Source organism: Larus michahellis, chromosome Z (assembly GCF_964199755.1).
Source record: "Larus michahellis chromosome Z, bLarMic1.1, whole genome shotgun sequence".
NCBI classification, from domain to species: domain Eukaryota; kingdom Metazoa; phylum Chordata; class Aves; order Charadriiformes; family Laridae; genus Larus; species Larus michahellis.
The window spans coordinates 57,245,332-57,262,018 of NC_133930.1; the positions used below are offsets into that span (position 1 = coordinate 57,245,332).

General features: G+C 38.4%; 1 protein-coding gene across 1 annotated transcript in view; it reads right to left on the minus strand.

Moving 5' to 3' along the window:
* MEGF10 (multiple EGF like domains 10) overlaps positions 1-16,687 on the minus strand; it is a 105,502-nt gene that overhangs the window by 11,790 nt on the left and 77,025 nt on the right. Inside the window, exons 14-18 of the mRNA XM_074570204.1 lie at positions 9,904-10,050; positions 7,529-7,663; positions 7,038-7,166; positions 3,862-3,990; positions 2,057-2,185 (exon numbers count right to left, since the gene is read on the minus strand). Of these exons, the coding sequence (XP_074426305.1) occupies positions 2,057-2,185; positions 3,862-3,990; positions 7,038-7,166; positions 7,529-7,663; positions 9,904-10,050 (669 nt within the window). The remainder of the gene's footprint in view (positions 1-2,056; positions 2,186-3,861; positions 3,991-7,037; positions 7,167-7,528; positions 7,664-9,903; positions 10,051-16,687) is intronic.

A 16,687-nucleotide genomic window follows, 5' to 3' on the forward strand; every position in this document is an offset into this window, starting at 1 on the left:
ACTTTGATATTGTAATGTACACATTGACAAACCATCTGCAGGACAAAAATTCTAAATTATGAATAATAAGCTAATTGGAGGAGTTTTACATGATTTTTCTCTCCTAGAATGATTTGAATACAATAATTAATTACTGATCAAAGTGTCTCCTACATCATGTAATTAGCATGGTAAAGAATTATCCTACACTGATAAAAATTATTTTTTATACTGCCACCTCTGTTACTTTGGGGCTTGTTACATTATTGTAGTTCTGATGGTTTGAGGAAGCATAGTATTTCTTCACCTTCTGAGATTCAATTTTCTGAAATCTCTCAAGAGTTTGTAATTATATTAAATTGTTTTTCTTTTTGTCTTTTTAAAAGAATCTAACTCATCTTTTATGTATTCCTAATTTAGAATAATTTACAAAATAGCGTAACACAATAGGTGCCAGAGAAATGTTCTTGCAGTCTTGATAAATCCAGAATCAAGTGTAATTTCACCCCTATATACCTTCTTCTTCTCTCAGTTACATTCAAAAAACCAAGATTATAACTCCTGAAGTCAATGACTGGGCAAAACCCCTTATGTTATAATATATTTTGGCATTTTGAAATCTGAATTGGAATGAAAAGTCAATTTTTAACACTGACATTCAAATTCAGAAATACCAAAACATTTAGTTTAGTATTGTTAAATCATTATTATCAAATTATAGGATAAAATATAAAATCTATAAAACAGAAAATAATATTAGATTTGCCAAAGTATTCAAAACGATTTTTTGATACGACATCAAGAGAGGATCTGAAAAAGTTTATCTTTTCCTAAACATCTGTGATTATTGCTCTTTTGAAGTGAAACAGAACTCATCAACAAAGAATAAGAAAATTCAAATAGCTAATAATTACATGCTGCCGGCTATTATTTCATTGAAATAAATATATTCCTCTAAACTGTTCAGGTTTTGTTGCAACTGTATCTTTCTTATTCGGGAAAAAAATAATCCACTTCCAAATTTTTAGTGGTTCTGCCATATAGATGTGGATTAGCCTTAAAAACATTAACTCCCGTTGCAGCTGGGGCTGGATCCACTGCTGAGGGAAGAAAGTGTGTTCTATAGGGATGGCAACCTCCCCTCCCCTCTGCCACACAGCTGCCAGGTGTGACACATGCTCTCTCGGACACTGCACGGCCTTTCAGATTCAGGCGCAGGTCAATCAGTTCTGGTTATAGGTGGTGCGTAGTGTCCTCAAAAACAGAGCCCTGTGCATGACGCTGAGGCCAAAGACAGGTTTAAACCTTCGCAGTAGGAGGGTGAATGGATTGCTTTGCACTGCAGAATGACGCATGGAGCGTGGGAGCACCACTCTGTGATGTTAGCAAAAGCTGGACTAACAGTTCTGGGCGTATGAGCCTGATTATTCTTTTAACGTTGTACAACGTTATACCACCACCGATGTCACTGGTGGTATTCTTGATTTTCTTGGGTAAAGAATCACACGTATGAAAACAAAATGCCATCTATTATGATTTTAATAATCCAGTTGTGTTGCGTTGTAAAATCAGACTGCAAAGACTAATTTTATCCCCTAGGATTGATGTGGTACTTCTTATTTTTAGTTTTCTCACTATTAGTTTTCATTGTGACAACTGACAACTCACAATGACAATTACTTGGATTCATTTGTTACTTTTACATAACTGAGTTGTTGGGGTTTTTTTAGCATTATGTCCAAAGCAACTAGAACGTAGTACAAATGCCTCTTACATGTAGCTACAAATTGAAAGAAACAGCCATCACAACCATAATCAGCCTTAATAACTAATTCTGTGGGCTTTTATCTGTATGGAAAAAGCCTAGGTCCAGCTCACGAAGCTCTTTCCCCATCAAAACTCCCACAGAAGCCAAGAGGTTGCATCCCCACACTGGAGAGGGTCGGCTCAGGATTTAGTATTTCATAGAACAACAGAATCACAGAATGGTTCAGGTTGGAAGGGACCTTAAAGATCATCTAGTTCCAACCCTCCTGCCATTTGCTCTCAGGCTCAAACAATTCCCGTCCCGACTCACTCTGCTCGCAGTGCTTCCCCATGAACCCCGTGCGGCAGGTGCACTGCCCGCTGATGTGGTCGCAGTCGGCTCCGTTCTGACATTGGCATATCAATGCGCAGTCCTTCCCGTAAAACCCTAGGGGACACCCTGCAATACAGGGAAGGGGAAGGGAAAAGGAGTGAAACAACCGCTCTAGAAATAAAATGCAAATATTCTGGTTAAGGATGTTATTGAGAAGTCACTTCTGCAGCCCCGCTACTCAACATGGTATTCTATAAGCACTTGACCTGGTTTAAATGGTTTAAAATATACATTAGGCAAAAACTACTTAACAATGAGGTTGGGATATTGTGTGGACAGCAGATGTTCAGAATAAGGCAGCAAGAAGGACTCCTCAAAGAAATGGGTTTAAGAAGATATTTGAAGGAGGAGAAAGAGGGCAGTTTGTGAACCAGAGCAGGGAGTCTGTTCAGGGATGAATGAACCTTTGGGCATATTTTCTGCGCAGTTGAGGTTGAAGCAAAAAAAAATTAAAAATTATAACATATTGTATCTCAGTTCCTCACAGAGATACCATTTCAGTGTGAAGAAGACATATCGCTGCAAAGAGATCATTATTCATCAGCAGGAAGCAAAATAACCGTGATAGCTGACAGCTGAACCAATATAGTGAATGTCTTCCAGAGCTGCATCCATATGGCCCTATAATATATCTGTTATTTCCTGCCACTATGACATTAGTCAGTCGAAAAAGGGGAGTTCTGATTCTATGAAAACCGTGTATTTAAACATTGAATGCAAAACAGAGTTAGCAGTCCTATCTTTCTTGAGTTCAAAGATAATGGTTGTGCCCAAATTACAGGCAGTGGGGGTACCTGGGTTGAAGATAAATAACCTTGAAGCCATAATATGAAAAAGATAAGAAGCCAATTTAATAAATACCTATCTCTAACAAATGTTTATTTCTGAAACTCTCTATATAAACTCTTATCCAACATATAATGAGTGCCACTTACCCATGTCAGGCCATTGCACTGCTTGAATTTTTATTTTAATGAAAAGCTCTTAGAAAAAAAATCAGTATTAATGTATTAATTACATGAAGACAATTCCAAAATGAATTATAACATTACAGTCTAGTGAAGTTAAGTTTCTAAACTCCAAATAAAATAGCTTCTATATCAGTATTACAGGCGCTGAGCCAGAGCTGTTGTTGCAATTGCCCTCAGGAGGTAGCAACTACAGATACGAGATGTACTGTATGATCACTTTGCAGTGACAGCAGGGACCACAGCCACAGTTAAGCTGGAAGCTATTTGCATGGCTTCAGTCAGCTCTGTGTTATCTTACAACCGTGGTTGTTGGGTGCCTGCTGCTAGAGCACTTCTTGGGGAGGTTTCATAGAGGGAAGGAATTAGATGGTACCATCGCCCCAGCCTGGGGGGAATGCCTGCAGAACTGACACCATCCACGCTGCGGACCGCAGCCATAATGCCACATCTGCAGTGGCCGCACCTGAATGTCAGAGTCAGTCATTCTGCACATGCACAAGGCAGACTCTTCCACAGGGATGCCCAGCTGTGGCCAAAGGTTGTCTTTCTCTGAAGGAAGGCTAAAGACGAGCCCGAATGCAGCAGCCAACACTCTGCCAGTGCTTATACAGGGAGCTCCCCTGCAACCACGGAGGTAATGATGTGTTGCATCTTGTGGATCAAAAAAGGTTCAGCAGCATGGGAAGAAATCAATGAATAAAGCACAAAAGTACTGAAGGGAAATTCTGTCAGTGATTTGTAGATTAAGAATGGGTAACAAAAGTCACTTACTTTGCGTACAGTAAAGGCCAGTCCATCCTGGGGTACATTTGCACTCCCCATCGTAGGCACTGCAGTAAGCTCCATTATGGCAGTTGCATGTGTGGATGCAGTTTGGTCCCCAGTGGGAAGGTGGGCAAGCTAAAACAACCCAGAGCAACTAATTAATCTCAAATTACAAAGATCCTTGATACCCATGAATAGAGCTGCTTACATTCATATATGAGTACTGCTTCATTTGGGGCTTGTTGTTTTTCTTTTAAATGCATTTTTTGGGCTGCTCCATTCTGAGCAAATAGCCACAGATTTTCTCTTAAACTCAGGAAATCATTTTACTCCAGATAAAAAGTGCTGAAAAAGATGAAATGTGTGAAAGAAACCAGAGAGGCATACTTGATACTCAGTAACTAAGACACTCACACCAGCCTTCTCATACAGAAAGCCATGTAAATTTCCTTTCTTAATTTATTTTTTAATCTGCAAACAGTTCAACTGACCACAGTCAAGGGGATAAGCCTTTTAAGCCTCAAAAGTGAAGGACAACAAACAGAGAAGTTTAAAACACACCTTACAGCCTATAGCTTTAGACCCAATACTAAGCTTATTTCTTCTGTTTCCATTGTTAGGTTCTACCTAATTGCCTAAACGTGGTCCATATGATCAGGACTGCACCTTAATCAAGTCAGTTGCTTCCGTGGGTCCATTAATCAATATAGTATTTCTAAAAACCAAGTCATTATCTATAAAGTGGAGATTTTTTTTCGCTCATAACCATGTCAACATGTTATGAGATAGAATTTTACTGACTGCTTTGAAAATGTCATGATGAATGAATTTGGTATTATGTGCTTCCATTAGAATAGTGAAGTGGTTCCAAAATGCTAATTACTATCCAAAGACAGCAAAAGATAATTCTTTTCCTGTCAGAATATCACTAAATGCATAGGGTGCTCTAAGTACCTTTCTGCTGACTGTGATTCACATTGAGATTTTTGTGTCTTTAGTAAAGAGACGCTTAATTTAAAAATAGTTTTGTGAAAGTACAACTTGAGTATCTCACAGGAGAGAAGAAACAGGTCAGACACGGAAGCCTTAGCTTTATTCCTGTGTAACTCCTCATTGTTGTGTACTGATTTGGTCCTCGAGACCTGTCTGAGAGCAATACAAACTCTTGAATCCTTTAAATGTTTGCATAATGACTCATCTATGTGTGGGCTGTATTTTTGCAAAGTGCTACATTTGTCCAAATTTCATTTCCTTAAGAAATATACTATGTTGTATTGAAAAAAAAAAAAAAGTACTAAGTTTGTTTTTTGTTGTTTCCACTTCAGTTGTGCCTTATAATTATTTTTATTATTATTTTTTGTTTGAAATTAGGGGTCAACTAAGAAGGAATGTAAATCACATAGAGACGAAAGGTTAGAAGTTTCAAAAAGGTCGCTAGTTCCAAAAGAAATTAATGGAATCATTATTTTCCATGTGAACGAAAGGCCTTTATACAAAGCAAATAAACTTCCTCTGTTACAGTCCATGAGCACAGCCTCAATAGACGCTTCCATTCATATTGCTGGCACCATTTTCTTGTTATTGATTCAGTGACTAAGTCCCTCCTCCTCCTAAATACCCCTATTCTGCTACTCTCCCAACTACCTACTTATTTTACCATAAAAACAGGGACCTTTGTTGCTACTGGCTTCCACAGGAATAGGCTCAAGATTTATTTTGGTATCATATTGAGTTGTGCATGCTAATCACTTCACAGAATTTAGCCAGCAAAGTTGTTTTTTTTTTTCCAAATTGACCAGATGTTACATTGCACTGAGTACAGAGTCAGTTAACCTGAGCCAGTCAAACCGTAAATGATATAAACCAATGAGGCATGTTATTAGGAAATGCACCTCCCTGGAAACCCCAGCACAATTTCTTTTGAATTTTGACGTATCAGGGTCTGGTGCAGCTTCTTTTATTCATGAAAATGGGTTGACTTAAATTTTGGCATGCACGGGTTCCAGACTGTATGGATTTTGGTACCTTAGGGAATTGGATATGCTTCTTGTGAGAATTTTGCTTCAGATATTTCTTTCCTGTCATTAGTAATTTGCATAGACCCAGCAAGGCATCTGGAGAATGCCTCGTTATTTAATAAAATAACTCTATGAAACATAATAAAATTTGAGTCTAGCCCTTCTCCTCTTTAAGTCAGCAACAGAGTCTTCACTGAGTTTAGCATACTAGGACAACACTCATTGAGTGAGGTAGAATGACACTAAAAATGTGTATCTGTGAAACATTTATAAAACAAATAAAGAGAAAAATCCATCAAAAAGTTATAAGCACTTAAAAAAAGTCACAGTGAAAAATTTCTTATCAAAATGTTCATATATTTAGCAAGAATTAGGATGGTCTTGCAGCCAGAGCACTAACTTGGATTTGAGGAAATCTTGGCTTTGTTCTGAGCCTTGCCAGTAGCTCTCTATGCAACTATAGTAGGAAAAAACATCCTGTTTTTCAGTGCCTCAGTTCCTTATTTGTAAAATAATACCTCTGTTATTCGTAAGACTGTCCTGAGGATACAAGCCCTGGGATACTCACAACATTACTGCAATAAGACTAAATAATTACAGACAAGCAAATAACTGGCCAAGAGCCCTCTCTGCAGTGCAAGATTCATCAAATCACACTTTGTGTTGGAAGAGACCTCTAGCATCACCCAGTCCAACATCCTACTCAAAGGACCTTCAACGATGATCATTTCACAACCTCTTCCAGGCTGAAGACTTCAGAGCCTCTCTGGACAGTTGCTGTGCTTATCCGCTCTCACAGTAAGGATTTTTTTTTCTCGTATATAGTAAAAGTCACCCTTGCTGCAACCTGTGAGCATTGCCTCTTGTCCTTCCACAGTGCACTTCTGAATCAAGTCTGATCCAGTTGCTCTACAACTCTTCTTTAGGCAGTGGAAGACTGCAAATTGATCCCTCCTGTTGTATGCTCTAGCCCACTTATTAGAAAAATCATAGTGCAAATGTGTTTATGATAGTGCCGATGACATGAAGTGTAGCATCTGTTCATTATATACCATGAAGTCCTCATTTCTGACTTAGACAGTGTTTCTTTACCAAAAAGCAGAGAATTTAAATGGCCAAATGATTGATTGTTTTAAAAATAAAGGAAAAAAAGCTGATACTTACGCTGAGAGCAGTCGCTGCCAATCCAGCCAGGGTAACACTGACACGATCTATCAATAGGATTACATGTGCCATTATTGGTACAGGTGCATATTCCAATGCAGTTCTTGCCAAATCTGCCACTGGGACATACTGAGAACAAGTTGTTGAAATTAGAACTCCTTAGTAATCAGAAAAAGATTGTATTTTCTTTATCTCAAGAGAAAGCAACTGCTATTTGGATCAAGGAACGTATTACTTAGTATAATGTTAAAGTAAGGCATTATAAGTTCTGGTAAACCCATTATACATATTCATTATACAAATAATACAAATAAGAATACAGTGGGTTTCACACTTAAGGATCAGCTTAAACCTGCTTACGGTTGCTAATTTATAAACTGCACATACTACAACAGAAACTATTTTTGGTTTTAGAGTTTCCAGGTGATGGAATAAAAATTATTACAGTGCTTGCTCTCTGCATCCCATAGCGTCTTTATTACAACTTTTACCTTCATTACAGAGGGCTCCTGTAAATCCAGGTAAGCAGTCACATAAGCCAGTAATGTGGTGACAGGGACCACTGCTGTGTACACACTGGGGGCATGTCTGGCTGCAGCGGTGTCCATAAAACCCAGGGGAACAAACTGGAATCAGAAACAACAAACTGTCATTGCTTCCTGCACTTTCTATACAGCCATGAAGTACTCTTCAGTGCACTTGTTCCTGACTTTGAATCAGTTCTGCTTTCTAAAGACACAAGAGTTGTAATGGTGGTTGTTATTCATACAGTTCAATGCTTTACACTCACGAAAGGAGATTTGCTCATCTTCCTCAAGGGTTTACTATATTCTAGTTGTAATAGTTAGTAATGACTTGACATTCTATCACTTGTCAGGCCACACTGCACTTGGGTTATGTCTGAAATGCATATGTACTTTATATAGTATGCACATTTGGCTATATATTATATGTCCTCCACAACAACATGAACGTATTTTAAAACATATCTGAAGAAAAGTAATTTAAAAAAACAGAGTGGATAGTTTTATCTATAGCTGAGTCACCTTAGACCTTGACTTCCTATGAGGCTCCTAACTTGGAACACTAATAGCCATTACTTCACTGAAAAAAATGTACAGATATTTTCCAGTCATCCTTTCATTTGGGTACTCACTGTACTCATTACATGGTACAGATGGCTACACATCACCTAGCTTTTAGAGAACCTGGGACCAGAAATACAGAGTCGTCCATTTAATTCTTATGCTAAAGGTGCTAGCTTCTTTAAAAAAAGAAAAGTGGGGGGAAGGCGGGGGGAAGTCTGTGGCATAAAATCTCCTTCTTTGTTGCTCTAATCCCTTTTGGCATTTATTTTCTGATAAATTAGAATATTAGGTAATGCATCAAGAGAAATACCTGTTGCACAGAAGCAATTAGCACTGATGAAAACTAACTTGGAATCTTTTCAATATTTTAATTTCATTCAAGATTCATCCTTTTAATTATACACTTGATACAAGTTATGTGGCCAGATCTTTCTAGAGAGATTAACTTTTCCAAGTGAAACAGTGACAAAAGGTCTTCCTGTTTACTGAAAAGGCACTTTCTGACTGGGATCCAAATTATTCGTATGACCTTTGTCTTCCCAGCCTCCAGACCGTGCATCAGAGAAGGGCTCTGAGAGCCACCGGACTGGAAGCCTCTTGTCCAGGTTATAGGCACAGTTCCAAAACACAGGGAACATTTTTACACGTAGTGTTACACTTAGTCTGCTTTGGGATTAACTGATTAACTGCAAGGCCTTTACAGATTAGATAGTGAGAATAATTACTGCCCTTAGTTAGAAATGCTTAAGGAATACTAATGCCACGCTAATGCAGGATTTAGTAGTGCCATAGGCAACCACATTCTTCAGCTTGAAATCTTGCCATTCCTGGACTGTTAGGACTTCATCCTCCTCTGGTTCTCCTTCTACCTTCTAGTAATCATTTCACAGCGTCTCCTGCCCTTTAAGCCTCTTTTGGAGGACCTAGTAGCAACTCCACTTGGCCTTACTCCACTTGCTTCTTGACCCTGTTTCTGGGAGACCTCCTCTGAAAACAGAGTTGGTCTCCAAGTGCAGAGGGCTCACTTTTCTTTTCTCTGCGCACCTTTCCCTCACAGCTTCGACAGTTCAAACAGAAGACAGCTAGACTGCTGGCAAACTGTGACAAATGTTCTTGGGAGGGTAGACATTTTGCACATCGTCTTATTTTTGCCTCTCTGTTTCTGTATGAGTTACCTCAGTTCATCTGTATCTCTGTTCTTGTCACATTTAAATTTTGCAGTTATAAATTTTTCAAATGTAACTATGGGTAACTGTGATATCCTCTACTTATTGTGTGGCCTGATCCCACTGGCCATTCTTTGCTGCTTCAAAATAAGTGTTAAAAAAAAAGCAATATTTAAGCCAATGATTCCTACCAGACTCAGTGGGAAGCTAAGGTTTCTAGCTTCTGAAACTCTTGCATGTTTTATACAGCTACCAAAATATGCATTACAAAATTAATGTTTGTCAAGGACATTTGTAAATGCTTACCTTTAGAAAGGACTCGCCTACTGAATTTGTTTCTTAGAAAGCCATGTGTATAACAACATCACAGCACAGACAGTGAGTAAAAGTGAAGTTGTACCATAACACAAAAAGCACTACTAGTTGGAAACATTTGTTAATTTCTGATAACACTTATTTCTGTATATTCACACATTTTGACAAAATGTCCAATCAAGGAGTGCTTCATAGTACTCCATACTACAATTAATAAAGAATTATGGTATTATATCGTATGCATTACAAGTAAGGGAGGGCGAAACAGAGATTTTAAAGCATTTATTTCGTCCTTACTTCTCTGACAAGTGGTGCCTCTGTATCCTGGTGCGCACTCACAGATTCCATCATCTGGAGAGCAGGATGCTCCATTTTTGCAGTAACAAGACAATGAGCAATTTGGACCCCACTGTCCCTCAGCACACACACTGTCACAGTGAATGCCTGCAACCATAAATAAACAAAAATGTCAGCCTTTGTAAAGAACTCTTAAGTGTAGTTAGTTTAAACCTTTGGTCCTCAGAGGACTCATTTTTAAGACACAGCTCACAAAACCTGTTTATGAAAATATCACTAACATCAGGAAAACAGAAAAAGAACATAGTAAATTTGCATCTCTGCTCCTGCCTTCCCCCAGAACAGTGAATTTCTTTCATATTCCAGTTTTGCCAAAATATACATAAGGGCTGATCCTGAGTTCTGCAACAGGAAAGCACTTTGCAGATTTACATGGAACATAAGAGCTCCATGGGGTGCTACCTCTAGGCTTCCTGCCTGCTAATACTTAAAGATTTACAAGACTTTTACACATATAAAAATTTTGAAAGGTCTTTTATTCCTCTCACTTTCACCACTGGTTCCAATAAAGAGAATTGAGAGTAGAAAGCAATTCAAATGCATCAAAATAATGGCTTTTTCTTCCTCCATAACGGCTTTTTCAAAACAGCAAAAGCTTATTTTCAAATTTTATCTTAGGGAAATGCATGACAAAAGGTATTGCAGAAACTTTTCCCTCTGAATGTAAAAATTCTTAAGGTCTGACATAATTTTGTGTAATAATAGGGTGCAGGACAGAATGATTTCTAATTAGTGGTGAGCTGATTACTGCTAAGCCTCATACCAAATGGAAAAATGTAGCACACACAAAGGGTTTCCAAACACACCATGTGAGCATTCCAAAATGCTTAGCTGCAACAGTGTTAAGGATGCTGGTCAGTCAGTGCTTTGTCTAACCTTTTTTGGCATAAAATTGATTATAAAATGGCCACAACCTAAACCCCTATACATAAATCATGATACAAGCTACTGATTATAATCATCCAATCATAGGATGAGATTTCTTTCTTTGCAATGCAGCAACATTAAATATAACTTTCCTGTTTGTTTTTTCCACTATCTGATTTTAAAAAGCACGCTGCATGTTAAATGCCAGCAGGCACCACTGTGGAACTCAGACCGTATTGTGTCTACAGTACTTTGCATTAACAATTAAGTATTATTGTAGCTCCTCTACTGAATGAAGCCCTTCGCTAAGGGAAAAGTGGACTGAATCCAACCACAAGCATGTCTTGCTTTGTAAGTATTTCCAGCAAAATATGCCACAGATTTGCTGGCTGCCAGAGTCCTAAAAAAGCAAAACAGTTTCACATGTGACAAGAAAAAAATCTTTTAACTTTGAAGAGCAAAACCTACTGTTTGTAACAATACTGAAAAATAATTACACTGTTTACTGACAGACCAGACTCAGAGGTGATTCCTCAACCCTCACACCAAGTGCCTTGTAAAGCTCCCTATATGCAAAGACTAACTCTCTAATTAGAGGAAAGGTGAAACTCCAGGCTCTCAAATTGTTTCTCTGCAAGAAAATCAACAGATTGAACAATCAAATATGTGGTTCAATAGAACGGACCAACTAACTCCAGCAAGAGAGAAAACACTTGCCTTTTAGAATCCAAATGCTAACCATGAGCAGACAGTACATGGACCACCTAAAACACCTAATTGTTCAATGATCATTGGTTAACACTGACCTAAAACAAATATATTGTCAAAAAATGAAAGGCTTCTTATATCATTAGTTCTTCATTTTTGCCTGCATAGGCAATGTTGTTCTCCTATCTTCATCTACTTTCGAGAGTCAGTGTAGACTTGCTTCTCCGTAACCTGGGTCAACTTTTTCATTATGTCCCAATTCGTGGATAAAGAGTTACAAGAGAGTGATTTGATTCTCATAGATGGTGATGCACATGAGCAGGATGAGATGACAGCATTTTTTTTTAGAAACAAGACCACTTATTTCAGATGTGTAAGATTGCTCTGCTTGAAAGCACAAGCAGACACATGCAGAGGATTTCAGAATTGAGCCTGGCATTCTGTTCACATGAGTGTTATCTGTCATATCACACATAGCTTCACTCAGTGAGCCCTGCTAGAGAAAAGGCATTTTTCATGGAGTCTTAATAGGTTTCAGTGGTGTTCAGTATACAATGGTCACTATTAACAAGTCAGTGGTTGCCAAGAGTTACCATAGTGCATTATCTGAGATTATGTAGACCAGTGACATACAATAACACCAAGCTCAATTATATCGTCCTGATCTGTGCACAGAGGATGCTTTATGACAGCATGGTGTCAAAGGGTGATACTGGGAACACTGGGATAGAAAAGACAATGGCCTCCATGCTGCATAGAGCCACGATACTTAAAAGAGCCAACAACTACCATTAAAAAGCAAAAAGGAAAAAGTTCCTCCAGCACACATCAGGGAAAATTATCCGATACAAAAACTGAAAAAAATCACCTTTTCTTCCCACTTTCATCCCTTATGAGGAAGTAGTCGGGCCAAGAATGATATCCCTCTATTTAGCAAAGAAATAGTGTATCCTAAATATCACTGAATAATAATTATGACAATATAACATACTGAGAGAATGCTGGATATTACTGCTGTTTCACCATAAAAGGAATTTTTTGACATTCACTATTGGTCATAAGCAAAATCAGTTTCACTCCTGTATGTGAGTGTCAAAAATGAATGTAGCAAAGCAGAAATACTAATTCATTTAGTGATTTATTGCATTTCTAATGATAAAAATAATTCTAAATCTGACTCACTGTTATTTAGATATGCTCACAAGGCACTTAAAAATGCAAAACTGAGTTTCATATCTTATAGCTGTAAAAATCAAATATGTGTATTTTTGAGAAAGAAGAAGTTAGAAATATTAAAAGGATTAATAAATTAAAAAAAAAAAATTCCACTCTTGTGCTTTATATGAAATGTCAGCAAAGAAAGCCAGGCTTTTATAGAAAAGCTAGAAATTAATGATGAAAAAGAAACATTTTTACTAGAACTTACAAAGCAAGATTAGACTTAGCTTTTACAACAACAGTATCAACAGTGTACTGGCTTATGAGTACCACAGTTTCAAGCAAGTATTAATCTTTTAGGCAATAAAATTGTTTTTTATAAGTTTTCATGTTGATTTTTATACTGATAAGGATATCTGCGAAGAAATGTTTTTGCCAGAGCTATGAACAAAGAGCTCTTTGATGGCCTTCACAAGTTGCTAGGCAATGGCTGAATGGTCATGATAAACTTCAGCTAAGCTGCTCCGAAGAAATGCTCGTGCATTTAATGCTCAGTGCTTTTTGCTGGGGGCCTCACATCTAAATCAGCATTCCCCCAGCATTCGTAATTGTATGAATGAAGTAAATAATTCTTTAGGGATACCAGTGTTTCTGCCCGTGCTATCAGCGTGTTTACATACTCCCTATGCTATTTTTTTAAGTTGAGACTCAATGACCCATCCAAGTCAGATCAACAGGAGCTAATTTGTTTTAGTACTCGAATTGGAAAAAATCTACCAATTATTTCTTACGATATTCCCAGGCAAATTTATTGTCGAACTATGTGCTATTTTCCAGCTTGTTATGTTTCCATTAGTCTGATAAAAAGTTATCCAAACTTTAAAAAGAATTATTTTTTTCATAAAGAATATGTTTTTGCTGTACAATTTATCTTCACACACATGGAACTTTCCAGTATAGTCTTTCAGAATTAAAACCTATTTTCCAATATGTCAGAGCTAGACTGGATGCACAACAGCCTAAACAAAAGGACCAAGCCCCCAAAACTTGGGGAAATCTTAGTGTCATTAAGGCTAATGATACATTTCCATCATGGTCCAAGATCTCACCCTTCGTATCTGAGCAAAACAAACACTAGATCGCTTCTGTTCAAGGAAGCTAAGACTTCTGATGGTGAGAATTGCTTCCCTACTCCTCTGTCAAATGATGGATGAGAACTCCAAAGAAAGGGGAGAAACAGCACAGAGAAGCAGTGAAAAACTTCATAGGCGCTATTTAGAAGTTCCTTCATTGTCTTTAAGGGAAAAGAATTAACTCGCTCCCTAGCTGAAGATAGCCAGAATACTAAATGAAATTGTCTCAAATTAAGGAGATAATGAAAGGATCGAACATTTTCTCTAGAAGTTCAGGCTACTGCTCCTTCACTGTGACAGCAGGAGAGTTTGCGACTGCGAGTTTTGGTAGGAAGCCAGCTACAAAAGCTTGTCAACAAAACCAGCACTGTAACAGAGTTTGAAGGCAAACAAAACACCAGTATCTGCAAACTTCAATGGAAGAATCACTTTTGAGTATCTTTCTGAAGGCTGTACTGTTGCTACATACTGTTATCCACTCCAGCAGTGCTCTTCTTTTCATCTACCACGTTTTACGTAGCCACAAGAAAATAACACTTCTTCTTTTCCTACCTTCTTGATAGGTAGATAATAAGTGTACTTCATCTACTGATTTAAAGTTCTTCTTATAAGACAGTGGTATTTCTTTCACTTAAACACCCTCCGCAGTGTATAGGCAATAGAGGTACAGACACAGTGAAGTCCAGACACAGGGTAGGCCAAACATCTTATTGAAGAATTAATCTCCCTAAGTTTGGAAAGTAAATATGTCTTTTATCATGACACAGTGCCCACATATGATTTCACTTGCAGCACACTGAATATTCATCGCAATGGGACCTCATGCTTCCGGACCCCAGGGGAAATTGGCCAAGGTGGAGGGAGACCTATCATCTTGCAAGAGGTTCTTGGCTTGGGCGCACTGTGGCACCAGCACCACACATGCCATTCCAGCAGCAGCTCGTTTTGGAGTCTTAAGGTGAGGGAGACCCACGACAGTACTCTCTTGTGTCTTTTTTCTTCTTTGTAGGAGAGGGATAAACATGCGTACGTATTAAAAGCTACGGGGCAAGGGAGAGTTCTAGCTCGTGCTTCCCAGGGAACCTGGTTATTTGCATCAGTGGGGTGGGTGTCAGATGACAGTCCTCCCTGTTATAATCCAGCAACAAATGTGCCTCTTAGAAATAATGTCAGGAGCACATGCAAAGACACAGCACTTCCTCAGAGAAAAAACACATTTGGTGATGGGCAATCTGACTAGCATTGGCAGGTGTCCGGCACAGCAAAAAGTCGCCAACACCCTATCTGCTTTAGCATATGGATGAATACTGTACACACTGGTAAAATGTAGGCTGATATTACTGCATCTGTCTTTTCCATAAACCAATGCTATTGTTTTGGTACAGAGAGCAGACGAGTGGTATTTCATAATCCCTGGCACTGCACAACCTTTAAATTGATTTTAAAAATGACAAATGTTGTATCAGTATGACGTGACATTTTTTCCCAAACAGAAAGGTCCATCAGAACTGCACCCCAGAAAACACAACAGTAATGTGTTATCAGTAACACCCACATTACTGTAATACAGTAATAAACAAACTGTCTGGGGGAAAACCTTTTCCCTTTTTACAATGCCTTAATGTGAAATCTCACTTTGCAAGAATATGAATTCTCTCATCTTCTGGGCAATTTGGAAAAATTGTATTTTGACAGCTGCTTGCAGAACAGATAAGATTAAGGGATGAAATTAACAGTTACTGTGGTGCTTGCTGGATTGTGGTCACTAAGAGAAGTGGTAGAGGTAGCTTTTAAATGGAAGTTAACGTCTTGGTAGAAAATATTAGGAGAATTTTTACTTCTTGGGAGAGTAAGTTTTCTGTGTCCTTCTTCTGCTTTCTATTTTAATAGTTCTTATTCTTTTCCACTGTCTAACTATTGCGCTCCCTCCAAATGAAGGAAAGTTATTTATAAGATACAGTGAAAATGTCAAGGGACAAGAGCATTTGGGGCAGACATCATCCTCTGCGTGGGCGGATGTTTCTTGTTTGTACCATCCTGTCATGTGGCTCCTGGAACGTGATGGAATGGTGAGATTGCCAGGAAAAAAACATCACCCTTAACTCTTGCTTTTCTAAGTGCTCTAGGGAGCACTTGGTGTAAACTACAGAGAGGCTAGTATTTCTAACGGAAGTCCTATAAATGAAGTAACTTTTGTTTAAGATGAAAAACCTAAGTATCCTCCTAGGCAAAAGAACCTAATTTAAAACCAGAAACCCTAAAGTGAAATAGAACCTAATTAAAACCAATTTTAATTACTTCTTGAGTTTTGTAACAGATCAAGACAATGCAACAGTCAGTAACTGAACTTTCACTTTCATTGATAACTAGGACCTAAAAAGAAAAAGATAACACATGGGGCATGTTCAAAAAAATAAAGAAAAGACGACTTCAAAAACCTAAACCATATAGCACCTTACTGTTGACCCAGCTGCAGCTGTATCTTGAAATTTCACTTTCATACATAACTAGGACCTAAGAAGAAAAACATAACACATGGGGCATGTTCAAAAAAATAAAGACTACTTAAAAAACCTAAACCATATAGCACCTTACTGTTGACCCAGCTGCAGCTGTATCTTGAGACTAAAGTAAGGGGTAAGGTGTTAGCTAGGCTGCCCTTTGGTACATGACAGTAGCACTGATCCCCACTTCATTGTCTCGGAGCTCCCTCGCTACCCAGAGGGAGGTATTGATGCACCATACCAGCCCAGTGACCCTCCACTCCCTGTGCAGCGTGTTCCCTGCTCCTCCGCGTGGTGGTACAACTGTGCCATCCATCAAGGGAAAAAAGGTACAACTGTGCCATCCGACGAAAT